Source organism: Pelodiscus sinensis, chromosome 22 (assembly GCF_052426305.1).
Source record: "Pelodiscus sinensis isolate ZL-2025 chromosome 22, ASM5242630v1, whole genome shotgun sequence".
Classification (NCBI taxonomy): Eukaryota; Metazoa; Chordata; order Testudines; family Trionychidae; genus Pelodiscus; species Pelodiscus sinensis.
In genome coordinates this window covers 17,849,966-17,873,546 of record NC_143073.1, presented here as the reverse complement: position 1 = coordinate 17,873,546, position 23,581 = coordinate 17,849,966, and the positions used below count along the sequence as shown (strand labels likewise).

The 23,581-nt window shown below is 51.7% G+C and overlaps 1 protein-coding gene across 7 annotated transcripts in view; it reads right to left on the bottom strand.

The window, feature by feature from the left end:
• Positions 1-23,581, bottom strand: part of STAG3 (STAG3 cohesin complex component) — a 26,405-nt gene extending 2,824 nt beyond the window's left edge. The window contains exons 1-28 of one of the 7 annotated variants that reach the window (XM_075908013.2): positions 23,435-23,581; positions 22,481-22,668; positions 20,608-20,719; positions 20,094-20,207; positions 18,745-18,841; positions 18,434-18,510; positions 13,060-13,264; positions 11,923-12,074; positions 11,756-11,829; positions 11,376-11,499; positions 11,177-11,275; positions 10,958-11,037; positions 10,745-10,852; positions 10,318-10,417; positions 10,131-10,242; positions 9,921-10,024; positions 9,634-9,726; positions 9,288-9,377; positions 8,693-8,893; positions 5,176-5,246; positions 4,906-4,993; positions 4,704-4,784; positions 4,491-4,583; positions 3,624-3,792; positions 3,402-3,535; positions 742-843; positions 386-531; positions 105-233 (exon numbers count right to left, since the gene is read on the bottom strand). In XM_075908013.2, the coding sequence (XP_075764128.2) occupies positions 105-233; positions 386-531; positions 742-843; positions 3,402-3,535; positions 3,624-3,792; positions 4,491-4,583; positions 4,704-4,784; positions 4,906-4,993; positions 5,176-5,246; positions 8,693-8,893; positions 9,288-9,377; positions 9,634-9,726; positions 9,921-10,024; positions 10,131-10,242; positions 10,318-10,417; positions 10,745-10,852; positions 10,958-11,037; positions 11,177-11,275; positions 11,376-11,499; positions 11,756-11,829; positions 11,923-12,074; positions 13,060-13,264; positions 18,434-18,510; positions 18,745-18,841; positions 20,094-20,207; positions 20,608-20,719; positions 22,481-22,638 (3,113 nt within the window). In that variant the 5' untranslated portion in view covers positions 22,639-22,668; positions 23,435-23,581. Of the gene's footprint in view, positions 1-104; positions 234-385; positions 532-741; positions 844-3,401; positions 3,536-3,623; positions 3,793-4,490; positions 4,584-4,703; positions 4,785-4,905; positions 4,994-5,175; positions 5,247-8,692; positions 8,894-9,287; positions 9,378-9,633; positions 9,727-9,920; positions 10,025-10,130; positions 10,243-10,317; positions 10,418-10,744; positions 10,853-10,957; positions 11,038-11,176; positions 11,276-11,375; positions 11,500-11,755; positions 11,830-11,922; positions 12,075-13,059; positions 13,265-18,433; positions 18,511-18,744; positions 18,842-20,093; positions 20,208-20,607; positions 20,720-22,394; positions 22,669-23,369 lie in introns of all 7 variants that reach the window. The other 6 variants (XM_075908015.2, XM_075908018.2, XM_075908016.2 and 3 more) reach the window with 6 other exon arrangements.

The following is a 23,581-nucleotide window of genomic DNA, read 5'->3' as shown; positions in this document are numbered from 1 at the left end:
GGAGGGGGAGGGCAGGTTAATCCGTACAGCTCAGTGTCCCTCTGCCATCAACCCTCTGCACTCCCAGCCCTAAGAGCCCTGTTGGACTTTTCCTTGGCACTCACAGCAATTTCTTGTCCGGGTGCAGCAGGCGAGGGGAGAATTCGCTCAGCACCTCCAGGAAGGGTAGGTTGAGGGGCCCCAGCTCTGAGCCAGAGGGCACTGGCTCCTGAAAGGCAAACTTGATCCCAGCCCTGGTCAGGAAGAGAGAGATGGGGAGCAGGATGGGGAGGGCCCAAACCCACCAAGCATCCTGCCCTATGTAAGGGGCTGCCCCTCACCAATTCTTAGAGCCTGCCAGGCTCACAGCACACTCCCCACAGCTCTGTTCTGCCCCCCGTCTCACTTGTGCAGGGCAACCAGTGCCTGGCGGTTGTGCATCTGGTGGACGCCGAAGAGCAGGGAGAAGCGACGTGCCAGGTCTCGGATCTCTAGGAAGGTCTTGCTGAAGCCTGCACCCGGACCCTGCTGCAGCAGCAGCTCTGTCATCAGCTGCACAGGGAGTGGGGGGGGGGGGGGGGAGAGTCAGCCATGGGACAGTCCCAAGCCTCATGACCCAGCCATCTCCTTACACAGAACATACCAGCGGGGCCAACCCAGGAGCCTCCCAACACCTAGAGAGGGGTATGAGTTAATGGCAAGGACCCCTCTACCCCCCAAGCAGTCCTATGGGCTCCCCCAGAACAGCCCCCTCCCCAGTACCTGCTGCAGGCTGAGAAGAAGGGTGCGGGCCCATTCATCCCGGTCGATCTGCCGTGCCCGGTTTAGTGTCTCCTTGATGATGTCCCCATAGTCCTTGTAGAACTGGGAGGGAGAGCAAAGTGGTGGGAACCCCACCAGGGATGAACAGGGCTGCAACTTGTCAAGCACAGCTGGTCCCCGCTTCCCACTCTGGGTGTTGCAGCCTGGCACAAGGGGTTGTGGCACAGGCCAGGCCAGGCCAGACCCCAGTGGTATTACACCCCATATCCCAATGCCTACTGCAGGAGCAAGGACTGGGTAGGCTCACTCTCCAGCCTCCTCCAGGTCAGAGCTATGGTGCCCCATGGCAGGGCAAGGCGGTGACAGAGCAGGGTGTAGCCACAGTACAGTGACCAGACACTGCTCACGAGTCAGGTTCTGGGACTGCCAAGCACTGTTCCCTCTAACATTTTCTGTCCTTGGGCAAGTTGAAATTTCTTATGTGAAACACCAATATTGAGTTAGTGTGTGGATGTGCTGCACCAATACAAACAAAAATCCTACATATATTTTTTAAACAGTCCATAGATGAGGAAGAAAATATATTAAAACAAGGGAGAGTTAACAAGGAACAATGCTTATGATATTTAATATGAAATTAAATAAAAAGAAAATTAACACTACTCTTGGAGTACATGTATCATCCTCCTTTCTAACAACTCAACCTAGTAAACACATCAAAATGCATATTATCCACACACAGCTCAACTTTAAGATGCTAATGAATCTATGAGTCAACTAGAAATAGTCATGCTCTCCTTGCAAATGCTAATGCAATATTTACTGACACAGGAAAGGTAAAAGGCATTTGCTCAGGCTTAGACAGTTTCTCAGGGGAATATTTAGGATCCATGCTACACAAGACCAAGTGAAACACAGACCTGGAAAGACATTCTGGTTTGAAATTTTCACTTTGTGTGCGTCACAAACTCAAGAAGTAGAAGCCCCAGAACAAATTAACATCTAGCTTCAGTGTTTATAGACAGAAGCACATTCCAAAGAGCTTGCAAATAAGGTTTCATCCTACAAAACAACTAGCATCACACCTAGAACTTGTTACTTCTGACTCATAAGAGCCAGAACTCTACCACATAGCAAAGATCTGGCCTTACTCATTCATACATAGTATATTGCATTAACACAAGTTAGTAAAAAATCATGAAAATCAGCGTTTTAGATCTCCGCAACACTCCAAAACAGTCTGTTAAAAGAATCTTTCTTTCTTAGCCATTAACACCCATGTAAACGTGGTTTGAAATGTAAAAATACAAATGTCCTAGCACTCTTCCCATGCAGCTTCCCCACCCCCTCCAACCCAGAGACACAGAACTGCAATCAGGACTGCAGCAAGTCAGGGACACCCCACCCCAACCCAACACCTCCCTCCCCCACCCACCTCCACCTCCACCTCACTGCACAGATGCCAGCACCCACTCACCTCCTTTCCCCCAACCTACCCCTGTGCAATCTGCTCCACCCAGCCCAGGGTTGGCATAAACCCTATTTCTCAGACTTTCAGGCTCCAGCAGTGTAGCTAGGAATCAGGACAGGACGCACAGCACTAAAACTCTCCACCCGTCCCCACCTCATCCCAGGACAGAGCACTAACAAATTCCCCCCTCCACCTGCCAGCACCCACCCAGCCCTTTCCCCCACCTACCCCATGCAGTCAGCTTCCTCCACACCACACTTCACAGCCCAGGAAGCTTGAGAAGAGGGCTGAGTTTCTGCCTCTACTTCAGGGATGGGCAATAATTTTTGCAGGAGGGCCACTTTACCAATTTTGGCAGTGGCCACGGGCCACGAGGGTGAGGCCTCAGGCAGAACAGGTCAGGCCTTAGGCAAAAGGGGACTGTGTCCTCTAGGAGTGGCCAGCCCCTGGCAGGGGGAGACTTCCCACACTCCCTTGCCTCCAGGCCAATCAGAGCCTGGGGGAGGGGACCATGCAAAGTCCTTCAGCCCCTGCCCCTGCTGTGTCGGGCGCACGGCGCCTAGAGGGAACTGCCGTCCGTTTCCCTCTAGGCACTGTGCACTCCTGGCAGGGGTGAAGGAAACTTCACACTCCCTCGTTCCCAGGTCTTGATTGGCCTTGGGGCAGGAAGGCAGCAGCAGGGTAGCCATGGGCCAGATCAAAAGGGCTTGGCAGGCCAGATCCAGCTCACAGACCCTTTTTTGCCCACCCCTCCTCTCGTGGTGCAGACCAGACTTTCCAAACTCCCCTCCCCTCTGTCTCCTCCCAGCCAATTACTCCCTCCTCCCCTCCCCAAATGCCCCTACTCTACAACTCTCCCCCCAGCCACTTATTCTCTCCTTTCCTCTTCCTCGTCTCCCCTCCCTACCTGCTCTCTAAGCTCCTCCATCTGAAGCAGGCAGCTCCGTCTGAAGCTGCTCAGATGGCTTCCTGCCTGCACAGAAGTGCTGAGTCTCTGAGCAGGGCTTAATAAATAATTGTGTGGTCGCGCAGCTGCGCAGCTCACAGGGAACTTAGCTGCCAGGAAAAAGGTGCCACCCTGGAGGTCAGAGAGCTCCACCCCCAAGTAGAAACAGCTTTGCCATCCCATGAGAGTCAAGACACTGGAGGCAGGGCCCACCCCAGGGATAATGGCCCCATGGATGCCCACCTTGACATAGTGCTTGAAGACGTCAGAGGCGGCATTGAGTTCCAGCACGTTGTAGATGATGAGTTTGCAGAACCCAGCAAGCAGGTTCCGTCGTCGGTGCAACCTTTCAATCTTCCCCTCACTGTCCTCATCATCTGCAGGGATAGGGGAGGGGATTGGCTTTTGTTCCACAGATCCATTTCACTGCCTTCCCTGCCCCCAGATCCCAGGGCAAGCACACACCACTGCCTGCCAGCTCAGTGTGGCTGAAGACGTGGTCCATAAGGAATCCGGCCATCTGAGACTGCAGCGTGACCTCGGGCCGGTACACCAGCAGCTCCAATGTCGCCCACTTGCCTCGAGCCAACTGTGGGCTGAAGAGCAGCAGCAAGTCACTCAACAGCACAAAGGCCTGGAGAGAGAGAGACAGCATGAGCAACCTAGTAAACAGTGCTGCTGGGGGGACTTACAGGATAGGGATATGAATGGCTAACTGGTTCCAGTTAACAAGTAGGGAGTGGAGCAGCTCCCCACTCCCCACAGGACCCATTACAGGCAAGGGCTGTTGTCCCATCTGCCCCCCTTTAATCGGTTATCCAGTTACACCAGGGCTGCGTTTAGACTGACATGATTTTGCGGAAATACTTTTAATGGAAAAGTTTTTCCGTTAAAAGTATTTCCGCAAAAGAGCGTCTAGATTGGCACGGATGCTTTTGCGCAAAAAGTGCTTTTGCGCAAAAGCATCCATGCCCAGTATAGACGCGCTTTTGCGCAAGAAAGCTCTGATGGCCATTTTAGCCATCGGGCTTTCTCGCGCAAAAAATTAAGGTGACTGTCTACACTGGCCTTCTTGGGCAACAGGGCTTATCCCTGAGCGGGAGTGTCAAAGTATTTGCGCAAGAAGCACTGAATTCTTACATTAGAACGTCAGTGCTCTTGCACAAATTCAAGTGGCCAGTGAAGACAGCTGGCAAGTTTTTGCGCAAAAGCGGACACTTCTGTGCAAAATCTTGCCAGGCTAGACGCACCCCTAATGTTTAACCAGGTAACCAATTAAACTGGATTGTCTATCCCTGTATCACAGACTGCTCCCCCAGGCACCCTTCTCACCTGCTCTTGGACACTGGAGTCCACATCCGATAAGCAGCTCTGGCAGAGGGAGCAGAAGGAAGCAACTTTGCGTTTCAGAGCCAGCAGCTGCTTCTGGGTGGAACAGAGGAGGCTGTGAGAGGCTGTGGCAGGAGCCCCTGGGTGTCAAGTGACAAGACCAGGGCTGATTACCCGCCCTGCCCTTCTCAACAGGCACCTCCCCGCTGACCTCACCTGTTCAGGGATGGTGCCGGAGACACGAGACAGTTCCCAGAGGATGCTGAAGTGGAGACAGGTCATGGTGGGAATGACCACCTGGAAGGCGAGCCCAGAGTGAGAGGATGCGGATGCTTCTGCCTTCCCTCCCCACAGCCCACCCCCCTGGTCCCTAGCTGTGGGGAGGCCAGGGGCCTGGCTCCCCACTGGGCCTTAGTACCTGCTTGGGGATCTCGCCTGTATCCACAGCTCGCTGGAGCAGGAGGCTACAGGGCTCATACAGCTGCCACGGGGTCAGGTCGTGAGCACTGCAGAGAGAGAGCCACGCTGATAGGAAAGCCAGAGCCTCCCACCGCAGGGCAGGGCAAGCAGCAAGGGTGGGGGTGAGCACACCCTCGGCACAGCCAGGGCAGCTCCCTTGGCAGGCAGGAGCAGGAAGAGAAGGAACCAGTTGCCTTGACAGAGTGGGAGAATGTAGGCTGGCACTCACTTGTGGAGGATGGAAATGCGCTTCAGTGTGGCTGCCATGCTGTACACCTCGTCTTCATCCAGGTATGTGGCCTGCGCAGGTCAAGACATCTCAGCAGGGTGAGTGCATGAGTATCAGTCCTGCCGCCATTGTGGGGCCAGAACACCTTGCTCAGCGCTGCCCCTGAACACCTGCTCCCCCATCCACTCCGTACTCCCCACAGTTCTCTGGGTGCTCAGTGCCTCCACCCACCTCATACTCTCCACTGGTCCCCAAGTGTCCCCACCCATCCTATACTCCAAGCACCTGGTGCTCCCACCTGTCCCATACTCCACACTGTTCCCTGAGCACCTGTTGCCCCCACTTGCCCCACTGCTCCCCAAGTCCTTGGCACCCACATGTCTATTCTCCTGTCCAGTACACCCCTGTGATGGATCGGAGGAGTACTACCCTTTTCTAAACATCCCAGTAATCAGTAACTAAAGGGTTCAACCCAGAACAATGGGTATCTAGGAAGTGCTGCCAGGGAGCCAGGAGAGCCAATGGGAAGAAAGTGAGAGATTCAAATTGAAAGCAATGATGTGCCTGCTGCAGTTGTGTATGGTTTTGGGAGAGAAATGATGGAATGGATCTTGGAAGCCGGATATGGCTTCCTGCAGCAATATTTATTTCTACATAGGACGTAACCTGGGAACAAGAAATGTGAGTAGATAGGGAATGTGTAGCTAGACGTGATCAGGGTTGGGTTTTTTGTTTTTTTTTTTAATTTCTGGTTTGTGAACTTGGTGTTGAGTCCATGTGCCCTGCTTCTGCATACTGTTGAATCCCAGGGAAGCAATTCTCTGTTTTAATCTGTTTATTCAGTTACTCAGTAAAGCATACTTGATTGCCAGGTGTTACAAAGCATGTCTTTTTGTTTTGTTAATAAAATCACCTTTTTTAAGGCTATGATCTGATTTCTGTGTCTTACAAAGCAGAGAGGTCTGTGTGCATGTACTTGAGACTGAGGTCAGCTATTAGAAATTACACTTTGTTTTCAAGCTCTCTCCTGAGGGAAGGTAAGAGAGCCTAGGGTACCCCCAAGGGAAGACGTTCCCAAAGAGTCTTCCTGGGTTCAGAAAAAGGGGGTTTGCACTTGGATGCTGGCAGCATCCCATCTCAGGTCAGGGAATCTGTGACGCTGGGGAGTTTTTAAGCAGAACCTGATAGAGGAAAGGTATTTTCAAAGTCTTTTGCAGGCCCTCACCTTCTGCACTCAAAGTGCCAGAGTGGGGAACAGCCCTGACAGCCCCTCTGCTCACTGAGCTCCTGGTACCCACACCAACCCCTTACTCTGCACTTCCCCAGTGTCCCTCCCACTCACCCCAAATGCCCCTGTGATAGATAGGAGGAGTGCTGGCCAGCACCCAGTGACTAAGGGGTTAAACTCAGGTAGCTAGCAAGGGCATTGGCAAGGAGCCAGAACCAATACAGTGCTGAAATTTGAATTGTGTAAGATACCTTGCCTGCTTTCTTTGTGTGGGAGAGTTAAACCAGGAACTGAGACACACAGAATGATTTAAACCCAGGCAGGACTACCATGCCTCCAGGGAATTTCGGACATGGAAATAGACTGAACCAAGAAGAAATCATGAGTAAAAAAAATAGAGAAAAATGGATCAGGGTATTTTTTCTTTATTTTTGTGGTTTGGTTTGAAGTGCTCTGTGTGAATCCATGCCTCCTCTTCCCCATTCACCATCTAAGAATTGTTTCCAGAGATTTTTCTCTGTGTTTTAATTTATTTTCCTTACTTGCTCTGTAACACCCATCAATCAACTATGCTTTGTCAAGTATAGCTTTTGTTTTGTAATAAAAATCACTTTAAGGTGATGATTTGATTCTTGTGTCCTGGAAGGAAATAGCACAGACTGCAATTTGTTTCTCTCTTCTCTTGTTTTGTGATAAAAGAGCTTTCAATTGGGAGAGAATTCAAGTGTTCCCCCATTTTTAGGGATAAATCAATTGATGGTGGCAGCTACCCCCCAAAGTTAGCAAATCTGTGACTCTGGAGAGTTTTTAGAAGCAGAGCCTGTAGAGGCAAGGTATTTTTTTTAAGGTTCTTTCGGGCTCCCACCTTCTGCACTCGGAGTGCCAGTGGGGATCAGCCCCGAGAGCCTGGCACCTCCCTCACCCCATATACCCTGCTCCCAGGACAAGCAGATTCCCCAGGGTGGCCCACGGCAGAGACAGGCATGCTGGGGCTCAGAGAGGTACAGTCCCAGGAGGTGGCGGGGCTTAACCCCCGAGACAGAATGGATCCCATGAGGAGCTGTCACACTTAAGGAGTTCCCCCAGGAACCGTATGGGCCAAGTGTGAGCACAATCTGTGAGTCTGTGACAGTAGAAAAGGGGTGTTTCTCTCTTGGCCAGTAGAGAAGGTGGGAGTATCCATAACTGTATGGGGCTTAATGGCCACCACAAAGGAGAGCACAATGGCAGGTCCAATCCTGAGGACCCCAAGGAGATGGGCTTCCCTGCCTCTCAAAAGGAGGCTAAGGGCATTTGCCAGCTCCAGAGCAAACAGATGGTGGGGAGGGAATAGCCTTGGCTGATGGGCTCTCAGATATGTCTAGACTACAGGCTTTTGTCAACAGAAGTTTTGTCGACAGATACTGTCGACAAAGCTTCTGTCGACAAAGAGCGTCTAGACTACAGCCAGTTCTGTCGACAAAGCAAGCCACTTTGTCGACATGATAGTGTAGACACAAAGGACAGTGTAGATGCAATAACGCCTTCTGTCGACAGAACTCTGTTGACAAAAGGCGTTAATCCTCGTAGAATGAGGTTTCCAGCCGTTGACAGAACTCAGCAGCAGTGTAGACGCAGGTATAGTTTTGTCGACAAAAGTCCACTTTTGTCGACAAAACCCTGTAGTCTAGACACACCCTCAGTGTGCAGTCTGACCCAGGGGTTGGATGTGTGGATGGAGAGAGCTTGAACCAAGAGGTTCCCTCCAGCCTGGCTGAGCTCTGGACTGCCCACAGCAGAAGATGTTCTAACCTTCATCTCTCTAGACTCCCCTAAGCTTCTTGTGTGGTGTTCCACTTACTGAATGAACCTGGCTGTGTGGCAGTACCACGTGCCACTGCACATGCCAGACAAGGGGCAGGAATCCCTGCAGGGTGGGTGAAGCTCCCTTCAGGGACTCCCTGGAACACGTTGAGCAGAGTTTTGTGGGGGAAGCGGGGCTGCGGTCCCAGATCCTAGGGAGGCGGTGAAGTCACGTGGCTGACTTTGGAGGAAGAGGGAGACCCCTCGGGGTTTAGCCCCTGGAAGGGTCCCTACTACGGACAGTTCTAAAGTGGGGGGGCCCAATCCTGGGGATTGGGAACACTGGCTGCTCTCCAGCCACACACTCGTACACCCCAGTTCCTGAGCACCTGATGGCTCCTCACCCCTAGAGAGTTGCCCTGACACTGCCCTGCCTGGCTGTCATTACCCCCATTCTCTCCCACAAGCTCCCCTTCCCGTGGGATCCCAACCCTCACCCGGGGGTACCTGCAAGAGCTCTACCAGGTCCTGCTGGAACTTATCAGCCAGCATGTCCACAAGGCGGCTGCGGGCCAAGTCCACCCGGCTGTAGAAGGTGAATTCTGGGTTGCAGAGCACATAGAATGCCCGGGCGGCAGCCTCCAACACCTCCTGGCCTGTATGCTTCTCCACCACCTCCCGCAGCTGAGCCAGCAGCTGCTCTAGGTACTGTAGGGACAGGCATTTGGAGAGCAGAGGGATAGATAGGCTCGGGAAAAGGGAGGATCCCCAGGTACTGCAGAAGGAGAAAGGCTCAAGGGCTGGGACTCACTGTCCCCTCTCTGGGGGGGGAGGGGATCTCCAGCACTTGCTGCATCACTTTGGGGGCTCCCCAGACAGCACAATGTAACCCAGCCAGGACCTCACAGGGAGCAGCTAACGGGGTCCTCTCTCTCCCACCCCACCTGCACCTGTTCCCATGGCATTGCAGGACCCAGAGCTCCTGGGTCTCTCCTGCTCTGGACTAGTCACTTTGGAGCCGAGACTCCTGGGTTCTCTCCCCGGCTCCGGGAGAGAAGTGGGGGGCTGGGAGCCAGGATTCCTAAGCCCCCCATCCTTGTACCTTCTCCAACCGCCCACTGCTGTAGAGGCTAAGGGTGAAGTAGTGTGGAGCCTGCAATAGAAGCGCCACCTTCTCGCCATCAGCTGAGAACTGTGGGGAACAAAGAGGGTGTCACTCAATCAAGGAGGCAGATAGATGGGCAGACGCCCCCCCCTTGTGCCTTTCCCCAACATGCCACCTAACTGGGAACGGCATCGTGAGGCCTAGAGTGCCCAGGGAGGGGCAAAGGTCAGATTCAGGATCCCTCCCCAGCTGCAGGTGAAGAGCAGGGGCTGGAAGGGCAGCTGGCTCTCTCCTGGTCCCAGGCCACACCTCCAGGAGATTCCCTCCTCCTCCCTCCATTTACCTTAGCCAGCAGCTGAGGTAGCAGAGGGATCAGGTAGTGAGAGAGTTTCTCCCTGTCGTCCTCAAGGGCCTTCCGCTCTCGCATGGAGAGCACCTGTTGCAAGGCAGGGTGCTGTGAGAGATGGCTCCCCAGCCAGGCTGCAGCTGCACGGTGCCGGCAACAGAGAGCCCAACTTGGGCACTCTGAGGGGGTAGTGCAGAGCAAAGGGGACACTGTTCATGTCTCTGTATCAATGGGGACATAGCACCCCGGGGGGTGCTTGCCTCCCTTCTATTGGGCACATTTACCTTCTTACCAGGGCTCCTGCCCACAGGCGGCTTCCCCTCCGTGGCCTGGCGCATGCTGGACACCAGGATCTCGATCAGCACGTATTCCTGCTGATCGCCCCAGCCTGCCAGGGACAGAAGAGTCAGCTGGATGGTAAGAGCCCTGACTCAGCCCCCAGCACTGTCAGGCAGCTGGGGCTTCCCTGTCACAGCCTCCCTGCCTCCACTCACCCTCCTCTGGGGGTTCCTCGAGCAGCAGCTGGCTCAGCCCCTCCCAGTCCTTCAGCAGTGGGGCTGCACAGTCCCACAGGCTGTCCACCAGGTACGCAGCATGCTCATGGAGCTGTGGGGAATAGAGACATGGTGAGAGAAGTCCCCACATACACCTTCCGCTCATCCCACCCCCTGCGCCCCTCACCTCACTCTCAATGAAGAAAGCCAGCAGCAGTCTGAAGAAATCGTTGTTCCCCCCATGGTTCCCCTTCTCCTTCCTGGCTTCCCAATCCCGGTCAAACTGCCTGCCAACAACAGACACAGAGAGGGGAGAGCTCACACTCCTGGGTTCTCCACCAGCATGGGGAGAGGAGTGGGGGCTGGGAGCCAAGACTCCTTGGTTCTCTCCTGGCCCTGGGAGGGGAGCTAGGATTAGGGTTAGAACAGAGGAGAAGAGATATGTTATCCCATTCACCAGTGAAAAGCACAGGCTGAGATTGCAGGTCAAGGCGAGGAGGGAGGTGAGTGGGGTGCCTGTGAGGGAGCCCCATATCCCAGAGTGGAGAGGAAAGTACATCTTTGCTGAGAGCCCCACACCCCTTGCTGGTGGCACTGTGACTCCACTCACTCACTTCCTGTAAAGGAATTCCCCGCCGGCGGCAGCCAGAGCCCGGCTGGAAGCGTACACCATGGGGTACACGGCTTCACAGTCCTCATCTGTCAGCATCTCCTCCATGTTCCTGCCCACAGATAGGGAGGGTCAGACTGAGTCTCCAGTTGCCTCCCCTTAGGGCTCACCAAGTGCCCTCTGTTGACCCCCACCTCACTCCCAGTTCCGCACTCACTGCAAGATCAGAGTCAGCAGCTTGATGGCCTCCACGCCCACATCTGGCTCTTTGTCCAGGACCATGGACACAATGCGACCCTGAGAGACACACAACTCAGAGTCAACCGTGGTAGCAGACAGTTAGTGTCATGGGGCAGCACTCCCCAGACAGACAGGCAAGCAGTGGGGCAGGGCCCACAGGACGGGCTGTGCCCAGGAGGCAGGACAGGGTACTCACCTTGAAGCGGCTGGTGAAGAGCTCCATGCGGGCAGCTATCTCCCGGCTGTGGTACAATCCCTGCAGGGCCTTCAGGCACTTGAGCCGCACCTCCCGCTGCTGTGGGGAAGAAGAGGCTGAGAGCCTGGCCAGCCTTGCCCCATGCGCCCGTCCCCTTTCAATCTCCCAGCTCGCTCCTGCACTCTCGGCTGCTGCCCACCTTGTCGTGCAGGGTCCAGCCGATGTACTTGAGGTAGCCGTCAGTCAGGAAGGAGGCGCTGTAGTTCTGAATCCAGTTCCCCAACTCCTCTATGCAGATGGCCCGGATCTCAGGCACTAGGTCCCTGGCAGACAACACATAGCATGTCTATGTGGCACCTGCCCCCAGGGCAGACAGGCCTCCACAGCACATGCACACACACTGCTGTTCCAGGCAGAACCCATCCTAGCAGCCCGATTCACACTGCTGCCCCAGGGTCACCGAGCAGAGCCCTCCCCGCAGCCTGACAGGTCTCCACACATGCACACTGCTGCCCCACGGTCACCTAGCAGAGCACTGCAACTAGCAGGCCCCCTCCTGATCTTCCTCCCCACACTCACCTGTAGCGATGCACAAAGACCCCCTTGAAGATGGCATTCATCATGTTCTCTATCTCCTCTTGCTGCTCCTGGAGCTAAAAGAGACAGGAGTCAGCCCTACAGCCCCTGCACCCTCTGCCCCAGTCCCCCACACTACATGTTCCCTGCGACTCCAGGGCTTAACTCACTTCCTTACGCTTAGCCAGCAAGGCCTCAAGCTTCTCTGTGGCCCGGCGGCTCGGCCCTTTGCTCCTCTCAGACTCGTACTGCCGCTGGTTATTGTCTTTGTGCAGGCTCACACCCAACGCCACCATCACCAGAGCCGTCATCAGCTTCATGGCTGGCAAAGAACACAAAGCGAGCAAGCGGGGAGCTCTGCATGAACCCCTATCACAGAGCCCCAGGATCCAGGCCCCTGCTTTGGAACAGTCTTGAGACAGGACCCTTCAGGGACCAGACCCCAAGGGTCACCCTTTCTCCAGGCTTGGCTACAGGGCTTCCCCACCTCCCTAAGCTGGAGCACTGGCCTGAAGCCTCCTGCTTCCCACCAAGCTCTGCTCAACGTGTAGCAGGGAGCCGCCCACCTCAGCCACCCTGAATGGATTCCTGCCCCTTATTCAGCACGTGCAGTGGCACACGGTGCTGCCACACAGCCAGGTTCGTTCAGTAAGGGGAACACTGCACAGGAAGCTTAAGGGAGTCAAGAGAGATGAAGGTTAGAACATCATCCGCTGGGGGCAGCCCAGAGCTCAGCCAGGCTGAAGGAAACCTCTTGGTTCAAGCTCTCTCCATCCACACATCCGCCCCCTGGGTCAGACTGCAGTGAGAGCCCAGCAAAGGCTAGTCCCTCCCCACTATCTGTTTGCTCTGGAGCTGGGATATGCCCTTAGCTTCCTTTTGAGAGGCAGGGAAGCCCATTTCCCCAGATCCTGGCTTGCTAGGTGCCCATATCCTGGCAACTGGATCTGCCATTGTGTTCTCAGATGTGCCAGAGATATGGGACCAAAGGGCCAGACAGTTAGCACTCACCCCTCTTTCTCCTAGCCTGTCTGAGAGCAAACAGTCTTCCCCCTCATACACTGGGTAACAATGTGGCAGACAGGAGAAACTGAGGCATAAACAGGATTAAAAAATATTACAAAATCCCCTACCATTCGCCTCTGCAGAGAGGTTTTCTGGGGGCTCCCAGCCCTCAGCCCACACCCTACAACACAGCCTGGGTCTTCCTCGCCATCAGAGTAGGAGCCAGGCATCCTGCTCGGAGTGCTCCCCTGTAGTTGCACTGCCAGGGCAATTGCTGTTTGCAATCCTGGGATAGGACTCACCTGCGAAGGTGCTGGTGTGGCGGAAGGCGCGCACCTGGGAGTCGGAAAGGCCCGTAAGGAGGGAGATGAGGGTGTCCATGAGGTACTCATCATAGATTATGCTGTATTGGCAGCGTCGCACCAGCACAGCCACCAGCTCACAGAAACCCACCCGGAACTTCCGCCAGGGGTGGCTGGTCAGGACCAGTGGGTATTCAACAGAGTTCTGCCATAGGCATGAGGGGTGAGAAAGGCAAGACATGTCACATCTGCGTCTGACCATTTTCTCCACACTCCCCCAAAGCTACAAACTCACTCCACCAAAAGCTACAAACTCATGGATCATCAGGGTCGCAGAGCAAAATAGAACTGACTCAGCTAAGAGTGAGAGCAAAGACTAGACCAGCTCTACATTTACAGTGGGCCTGAGCACTAAGAGAGAAGAAACACCAAGAAAACCCCTAGTCTGGGGAACCCTCAGGGCTACGCTGTGATTCTGTGATTAATCATAGAATACTAGAACTGGAAGGGACCTCAAGAGCTCATCAAGTCCCCTGCCCTCATGGTAGGACCATGCACCATCTACAATCTCTAGATCATCCCTGATAGATGTCTCTAACCTGCTCTTAAACATCTCCAGTGATGGAGATTCCACAACCTATCTAGGCAATTTATTCCAGTGTTTAACCACCCCAACAGTTAGGAAGGTGGTTGTGGTACATATAGGTATCAATGACATAGGGAAGGGTAGGAGAGAGGTTCTGGAGACAAAATTTAGGCAGCTAGGAAAGAGATTGATCTCTATGGTAACGTTCTCTGAAATGCTTCCAGTTCCATGCACAAGGCCAGGTAGGCAGGCAGAGATTCAGAGTCTCAATGCGTGGATGAGATGATTGGTGTAGAGATGAGGGGTTTAGATTGATTAGGAACTGGGGAAACTTTTGGATGGGGGAGCCTATACAGGAAGGATGGGCTGCACCTAAACCAAAATGGAACCAGACTGCTGGCACTTAACATTAAAAAGATAATAGAACAGTTTTTAAACTAAGGGCTGGGGGAAAGCTGATGGGTGCAGAGGAGCACATGGATTGGACAGGAAGGTCTATTAATAGAGATTTTCTGTGTTCTAGTCAGGAGAAGAGGATGGAAGAATGGGTCAGATCAGATGAGACAATTAAATGAAAAAGAGTCTAACATCAGGAAATGGCAGACAGATAAATAGTGACAAATTTTTAAAGTGCTTATATACAAATGCTAGAAGTCTAAATAATAAAATGGGTGAACTAGAGTGCCTAGTTTTCAAGAAGGATATTGATATAATAGGCATCACAGAAACTGGTGAAATGACGACAATCAATGGGACACAGTCATACCAGGATACAAAATATATCGGAAGGATACGACAGGTCGTGCTGGTGGGGAAGTAGCACTATACATGAAAGACAATATAGATTCAAATGAAGTAAAAATCTTAAATGGGCCTAAATGTTCCATAGAATCTCTATGGATGGTAATTCCATGCTCCAATAATAAGAATATAGCAGTAGGGATATATTATTGACCACCTGATCAGGACAGTGATAGTGACTGTGAAATGCTAAGGGAGATTAGAGAGGCTATCAAATTAAAAAACGTGATAATAGTGGTGGATTTCAACTACAGGCAGTCCCCGGGTTACGTACAAGATAGGGACTGTAGGTTTGTTCTTAAGTTGAATTTGTATGTCGGTCGGAACTGGTACATATTGTAGGGGAAACTATAGCCAAACATTTCTCCAGAGCTCAGTTTTATTCTCCCACACCTCACTTCCCTCAGTCCTTTATTCTCAAGCTGAGGTGTCTGCTGAGAAAAGCTGCTCCACATCTCCCTGGTCTGCTGGGGGGGGCGCTAGCTTCGCGTCTCCCTAGTCTGCTGGGGGGAAGCAGCTAATGCGGGGTTGCCTCACCCCATTTGTAAGTAGGGATCTGATGTAAGTTGGATCCATGTAACCTGGGGACTGCCTGTATCCCTATATTGACTGGGTACACGTCACCTCAGGACAGGATGCAGAGATAAAATGTCTTGATACCTTGAATGACTGCTTCTTAGAGCAGCTAGCTCTGGAACCCACAAGGGGAGAGGCTATTCTTGATTTAGTCCTAAGTGGAGCACGGGGTCTGGTTCAAGAGGTAAATATAACTGGACTGCTTGGAAATAATGACCATAATGTAATAAAATTTAATATCCCTGTGATGGGAAAAACACCTCAGCAGCCCAACACTGTAGCACTTAATTTCAGAAAGGGGAATTACACAAAAACGAGGAAGATAGTTAAACAGAAATTAAAAGGTACAGTGACAAAAGTAAAATCTCTGCAAGCTGCATGGAAACTTTTCAAAGACACCATCATAGAGACCCAACTTAAATGTATACCCCAAATTAAAACACACAGTAAGAGGACAAAAGAAGTGTCACCGTGGCTTAACAACCAAGTAAAAGAAGCAGTGACAGATAAAAAGGCATCTTTCAAAAAGTGGAAGTCAAATCCTAATGAGGAAAATAGAAAGGAGCATAAACGTTGTCAATTTAAGTGTAAAAATTTAAAAAAAAACAGTAAGAAAAACCAGAAAGGAGTTTGAAGAACAGCTAGCCAAAAACGCAAAAAGTAATAGCAAAATGTTAAGTACATCAGAAGTAGGAAGCCGGCTAAACAACCAGTGGGGCCCTGGGACAACTGAGATGCTAAAGGAGCACTCAAAGATGATCAATTCATTGCAGAGAAGCTAAATGAATTCTTTGCTTCAGTCTTCACAGCTGGGGAGAGTCCCAAACCTGAGTCATTCTTTTTAGGTGACAAATCTGAGGAATTGTCCCACATTGAGGTGACATTAGAGGAGGTTTTGGAACAAATTGATGAACTTAACAGTAATAAGTCACCAGGACCAGATGGCATTCACTCAAGAGTTCTGAAAGAACTCAAACGGGAAATTGCGGAACTATTAACTGATTTCTAACCTAACCTTTAAATCAGCTTCTGTACCTAATGACTGAAAGATAGCTAACATGATGCCAATATTCAAAAAGGGCTCTAAAGGTGATCCTGGCAATTACAGACCGGTAAAGCTAATGTCAGTACCGGCAAATTAGTTGGAACTATAGTAAAAAATAAAAATGGCAGACACATAGAGGAACATAATTTGTTTGGGGGGGTGGGGAGACAGTCAACATAGTTTCTGTAAAGGAAATCATGCCTTACTAATCTACTAGAGCTCTTTAAGGGGGACAAACAAACATGTGGACAAGGGGAATCCAGTGGATATAGTATACCTAGATTTCCAGAAAGTCTTTGACAAGGTACCACACTTAAGTAAGGCTCTTAAGTAAATTAAGTTGTCATGGGATAAGAGAGAAGGTCTTTTCGTGGACTGATAACTGGTTAAAAGACAGGGGAAAAAGGTAGGAATAAATTGAAAGTTTTCCAAATGGAGAGAGGTCACTAGTGGGGTTCCTCAAAGATCTGTTCTGGGACCAATCCTATTCAACTTATTTACAAATGATCTAGACAAAGGGGTAAACAAGGAGATGGTAAAATTTGCAGATGATACCAAACTGCTCAAGATAGTTAAGACCGAAGCAGACTGTGAAGAGCTTCAAAAAGATCTCACCAAACAAAGTGACTGGGCAACAAAATGGCAAATAAAATGTAATGTTGACAAATGTAAAATAATGCACATTGGAAAAAACAATCCCAACCATACGTACATCATAATGGGTCTAATTTAGCTAAAACTACTTGAGAGAGAGATTGTGGAGTCATTGTGAATACTTCTCTGAAAATATCTACTTAGCATGCAGTGGCAGTAAAAAAGCAAATAGAATTTTAGGAATCATTTAAAAAGGGATAGAGAATAAGACAGAAAATATCTTAATTCCGCTATATAAAACCATAGTATACCCACATCTTGAATACTGAGTACATATGTGGTCACCTCATCTCAAAAAAATATATTGGCACTGGAAAAGGTTCAGAAAAGGCAACAAAAATGTTTAGGGGTTTGGAACGGGTCCCACCTGAAAAGAGATCGAAAAGACTTAGACTTTTCATCTTAGAAAAGAGGATACTAAGGGGGAATATGATAGAACAGTGTTTCTGAAACTGTGCTCCGTGGAGTGCCAGGGCTCCGCGAGACATCTCCAGGGGCTCCGCGAGGTTGACAAACGGGAAACATCGATAGGTACAACACATACAATCAGTGGACCGCTGGGGCTTCGCATAAATTTTTACTCATGTAAAGGGCTCCGGAGCCCAAAAAGTTTGAGAACCGCTGTGATAGAGGTCTATAAAATCATGACTGGTGTGGAAAAAGTGATTAAGGAAAAGTTATTTACTTATTCCCACAATATAAGAACTAGGGGTCACCAAATGAAATTAATAGGCAGCAAGTTTAAAACAAACAAAGGAAGTTTTTCTTCACTCAGCCCACAGCCAACCTGTGGAACTCCTTGCCAGAGGATGTGGTGAAGGCTAGGACTTAAATGAGGTTCAAAAAAGACCCAGATAAATTCATGGAGGTTAGGTCCATCAATGGCTATTAGCCAGGATGGGTAGGAATGGTGTCCCTAGCCTCTGTTTCTCTGGAGGCGGGTGACAGGGGAGGGATCACATGAGGATTACCTGTTGTGTTCCCTCCCTCTGGGGCACCTGGCATTGGCCACTGTTGACAGACAGGATACTGGGCTGGATGGACCATTGGTCTGACCCAGTATGGCCATTCTTATATTCTGAGGGAACACTGGGCTAGAAACTGCTGAATAGGCAGTGAATAAATGTAGGCCCATTGCAAGTCTGCTATTCCTCTTCCCTTTGCCTGGATATCATCAGATCCATTTACTGGCTTTCATTTGAACCTTTAGCTTGAGCTTTGTTAAATCCTCTTCACTCCGGTTTTGTTAGAAACCCATCGAAGAGCCATGTACACAGAAGCCTTGATCAGAGGTGAGGCTGGCAGAGTGGGCTCACTGCTCCTAGGCGAGTAGCAGACAGGGGTGCACTGCAGATGTCCAGAAGCGAAGGACTGGGCACTCATGTAACAAAGTGAGGTGAGAAAGAGGGGACGTATGACAACCCAGAGTACAGAGCTTTGCTGCCAGCAGTTTTGGGGGGGGAAGAGTATGCCAATGAGCACACACAAGGTTCTCTTATACCCTATGCAGGGGGATTCACCCCAGGCAATGCCCCCCTCATGCCTCTGTCTCCTCCCAGCCATCTGACTGCTCATAGGGGATGAGCTCGAATTATATCCAGAAGCAGCACATCACTGAGTTCCTGCAGCATGGCCCCTTGTCCACCCCACTGTAATTCCTATCCCTACACTCCCAGAGCCCTGCCTGGACAGTTCCTCCCTCCCCGTCCCACCTCATCAAACTGCTCCGTGAGCTGCTGGATGATCTCTGAGTTTTGCAGCCTCCTGAACATCTCCTTGGTCACCACACCTGTGAGTGGAAAGAGAGAGTAGGTGGCACAACCAGCCAGGGCCACTGCCCTGGGCATCCCCCAAAGCTGTATGAACCCACAGATCTCTCAGCAGTTCCTCCTCCAGCAGAGGCAAGGCAAAAAGCTCAGAGCCCATCCCAAAACAAGCAGGGGGGGGCAAATTGAGAGATAGGGGCTGGAGTGTAGACTAGGGCCATGTCACACCTACACCAAGTTGGGCCAGGGCCTCTCACCTTTGCAGCCACAGGAACGGATGAAGAAGTTGACAAGTTCCAGGAAGCCAGCTTCTCTGTTCTGCTTGTAGCTCTCCAACCAGTCATCCACCACAGACTTCGTGGGCAGGAGAGGTGATGAAAGAGAAGTTGGGTTATGCAAGACGTGAAACACAGAGGTGTGACATGGCATTCTTTATGGGAATGTGAGCATGGCATAACTGGAACATGCTTTATGCAAAGTACTTGGTGTAAGATCTCACTGGAAAGTTGTAATCTACTGAACACAATTATTCCATTTCTAAATATCCTCAGTTAGAAATATGCAGTCTAAACCTGCGCTACTAATGTAGCCATGATAAGTGAGGGCTACTACTCAGGATAGTAATCTGCAAATAGACTTGTTTTGCTGCAAGCCTGGGAAGCAGGGCTAGGGGTGGGTCCTACCAAGATCTGCAGCCACATCACCTAAGGCTGGGACCCATCTTGGATGCTGTACTTTTCCACAAAAGCAGAAGGAAAGTTTAGTGTGAACACAAGACTACGTAAGGGGGGGCAGTGAAGTAATCCAGGCTGGCAGTTCTCCCTGGCACCCCACCCAAGGTGATTGCTGGAAACTTCTAAGGCTGCACAGGGGGAAAGATGGGACCCAGACTGGAAAGGTACCCAGCCATTGCGATTATTGGAACCTACGGTGAGAACTTAGGTATAACCAGTTCCCTTAGTACATTAATGTTTGTGTGTTCTGTTGAATTGTACTTAGTTTGTGTGTTCTCTTTTATAATCACTTCAACCCTGCTTTTTATACTTAATCATACTACTGTATTTTGTTTAACAACAAACCCAGTGTAAGTATCTTTACTTGAAGAGGTCAGGAGTCTGTGCATCTCTCTTTCCACTGAGAAGGAGGATGAATTTCATGAACTTACGCTGTACAGATCTGTATGGATTTATCTAGGGCTCAGCTCCCAAAAGGGCTGTGTACTTGAATGCTGAGTAAAGACCTCATGCTGTGCTGCAGCCTAGGAGTGTGGTCCTGTCCCAATGTCTATGATGTAGTAAGCTAGCACACCTGGCTCAATAAGACAGAGTTACAGGGTCTCCAGGCTGTCAGGGAAAGCAGGCTCAGTACCGTCTTGGCACATCAGGTGACAGTCCTAAGGGGATCCTGACCTGTCACAATGGGCTGGACACTCACAGTGAGTCAGCAGAGCCAGGGAGAGAATCCAGAAGTCATGGCTCCCAGCCCTCCTCCAAACCACCAGCCCCACTCTTCTTCCACATCCAAGGAGAGCCCAGGATTCCCAATGATATTCTAGTGCAGTACCAAAAGGAGGGCAGAACCAGGGAAGAGAAGAGGGCACAATTACCTCCATGGCACTTTTAGCTAGCCTCACTACCTCGAAGAGGTTGCCAGGCTCTGGGTTTTTCTCAACCAGGCTATCTCCATCTCTGCTGATGTATTTCCGGGGTCGCTTGGCTGTCTGCGGGAGGGGGCAAGGAGAAATTACACAGGCTGGAGTGCGAAGCCTTGGGTTTACATCTATCATAGCTTCATGAGAATTGTTAACAGAGTCAACAATGAACCCAAGTTGGGCGGATCCCAAAGCCAGGCAAGGTCTGGCCTAGCCTCCAGAGGAGGCTGGAACCAGCTCTGCTGCCCCTGCATCACAGCAGCACCATGGCACAAAGCTGGCTGCAGCAAAAGAGCTGGGATCAGATTGAGAGGAGGCATGAAGAGGCCTGGGGGGCACACAGGAAATATACCAGGCTCTGGGGGCTGAAAGGCTTCCCATCCTCTTCTAGTGCAGAGACAACAGGGTTACCAAGGTGCAGCTCAGGGGCTGGGAGACTGGAGAGGAGGTAGACAGGGACCATGCATACCAGGGTGTGGCTAAGGAAGGTCCTAGCGCCTCTCTTGCTGCCCTTCTTGAGTGTGTCCTCAAAGTCACTGCCTGAGCTGGAGCTGCTTCCATCTTCACTGCTGCTGAGGTCCCTGTGGGCAGAGGATAGGATCCTGCCCACACAGCACCCATGGCCTCACTGCTCATCCCTCAGGACCCAGCCAGGCTGCTTGCACAAGGAGAACACAGCTCCCCAACACTGTCCCATGACCCCAGCCATAGACTGATGCCTCCAAGATGAGGGGGTGCAGGGATGGCCATCTAGGGGAACAGGGAAGGGACATACGAGGACACCCTGTTTAGCAATCAATATTTTGGCAGGGGCACTGAGGGACATTGCACCTCCTAGGTACTATCACGAGTCACTCACAGCCCAAGGTATCCCATAATGCAGTGGTGCTCAACCTTTTTTAATTCATGACCTCCCCCCCCCCCCCCCCCCGGGCTGGGAAAATTTTGGTTGAGCAAAAAAAAAGGGGGGGCGCGCGCTGGGAACATTTTGTTGCGGCCCCTTGAATTTAAAGCACCAGTCTGTTCCCCTGCTGATCCCCTGCCACACATACATTGGGCGCCAAGCCAAGAAAACAAAATGGCGTCCGGGCCGGTGCTGCAACCCCCCAGGAATACAGCTTCAACCCCCTTGGGGGTTGTGACCCACAGTTGCGCGCCACTGGGTGCATGAGACCACTCTAGCAAGCCATGTGGCCTCAGGACTGCCCACGCATACAAATGTAAGACTGGAAGGGGTGTATGGAGTTCCCTAGGCCAGCCCCCTGCTCTAAGACAGTTCTAGGTATTATCTAAACCAGTGGGTTTCAAATTGAGTACAACTATCCCTACGTGCACACGAGCTTTTGTCGAAGGATGGGGGTAGGCAAGAAAAACCCTGTAATGTTAGGCAAAGCACCATGTTAACAACTTTTTCTGTTTTCCTGGGTCTATCAAGAGTCAGTTATTCTCAGATGGGAGTACGCAGTATGTTGTAATATTTGGAATGGGGTCCACAGCCTAAAAAGTCTGCAAACCACTGAACCACATCACCCTTGACAAGTATCTATCTAATCTGCCAGAGACCCCGCAGCCTCCCTAGACAATTTGTTCCAGGGCTTACCCACCCTGACAGGCAGGAAGAGTTTGATAAAGTTTGACTGAAATCTTCCCTGAAGTAAGCCCACTGCTTCATGTCCTGGCCACAGTGCCAACAGAGAATACTTCATCTCCTCTTGAAAACAGATTTCACACATCTGAAGCCTGGTTTCACACCTTCTCCAGACTACACAAACCCAAGTCTTCCAGTCTCTCCTCCTAGGTTATGTTTTCTACACCTTTCATCATTCTTTTTGCTCTCCCACAGGCTGTCTGCAATCTCTCCACATCTCCCCCAGGGGGTGGCACCCAGAACCGGGCACAGTCCTCCAATAGATGCCTTATCCATACTGAGTAGAGCTTATACCACTAACTCAGACCAGGATATTTTGTTACATTTGCGCTTACATTTTATTTCCCCCCAGCTGCTTGCCTCATGCACTCTTTCTAGACACTCTGCCATTTTATATTTGTGCACTTTCTTGGCCCTCCCTCAGCTAGAAATGTGCAGCTGTCACTGAATTTCACCCTGTTTCTTTCAGGCCATTTCCCCAGTTTGTTCATTTTCAATTCTAATCCTCTCTTCCAAAGCACATGCAACCTTGCTTGGTATTGTTCACAAACTTTACAAGTGTGTTCTCAGTGAAGATACCAAATGCTAAGCCCCAGGGCCCTGCTGACCTTCAACCTTCCCCACTGCTGCCTCTGCACCAGCAGCTCCCAGCCGGCTCCCAAACAGTCTGTATAGGGCTGGGAGCCCCACTCACAGGACATCTGGAGCCAAAGAAGCTGGCAGAGATCCCATCTCTGCATTCCCCTGCATCACAGAGGGGCTGGAACTGGTCCCAGAGTCCTGCGGCTGTACCAAGGAGGACACAGAGCTGGATGAGGAGCTATGAATGCGGGAAGATTTTTGCAGTGACATGGCGAGAGCAGGGCTGGATCTGGGGGCAGCCTGTAGGAACAACACAGCACATGGGACGGAGAACACGCCAACCACAGGGGCACACCCCCATGGACACTGTCAACTACAGGACACACCCAGACATATAATCCCCACAAGAGGAACCACCCTGCACAGAGACACACCTAGATGTTCAACACCCCCACAGGCACGGCCCATAGAAGGGTCACACTCAGAAGAGTAATCTCCCCTTGGGCACCGCCCCCCTGGGGACACAACTGGAGGCGTAACCCCCACGGGCACTGCCCGACCAATGCATAATGCCCCCACAGGCACCACCCCCCACGGACTCACACAGATGTGTAACCCCACCCTCCCATGGGCACCACCCTCCCAGGACACACCCAGATGTGTAACCCCTCCCTTGGGCACCGTCCCACCGGGACCCACCCAGATGTGTAACCCCCACATAAGCACCCCCCCCCAGGACACACCCAGATGTAAACCCCACAGGTACCACCCCGCTGGGATGCACCCATATGCGTAACCCCCCCAGGCACTGCCCCCCCAGGATACACCCAGATGTGTAACCCCTCCCAGGGCACCGCCCCCCCAGGGACACAACCAAACATGTAACTCCATGGGCACCCCCCAAGGCACCCCCAGATGCGTAGCCCCCCCGGGCACTGCCCCAGAGGGATGGGGGAGGGGCAGCCTTCACAGATGTTTGAACGGCGGTTAGCTCATCATACGCCGAGCGGGGGCGAGGTCTCGAGTCCCCACCGACCGCCGGGCAGTCACGTGGGGGGGCATTCACCTCGCGCCGCTCACCGCCCCCCGCGACTGACTCTCGCCTCTATCTCGAGCCCACACGAGAAACGCCACCTCGTCAGCCACGCGGAAAGCACGCGCTGCCCAGACCGCGCAGGCGCGGCTCCGCTTCCCGCCTCTTGCGCGCCAAAGT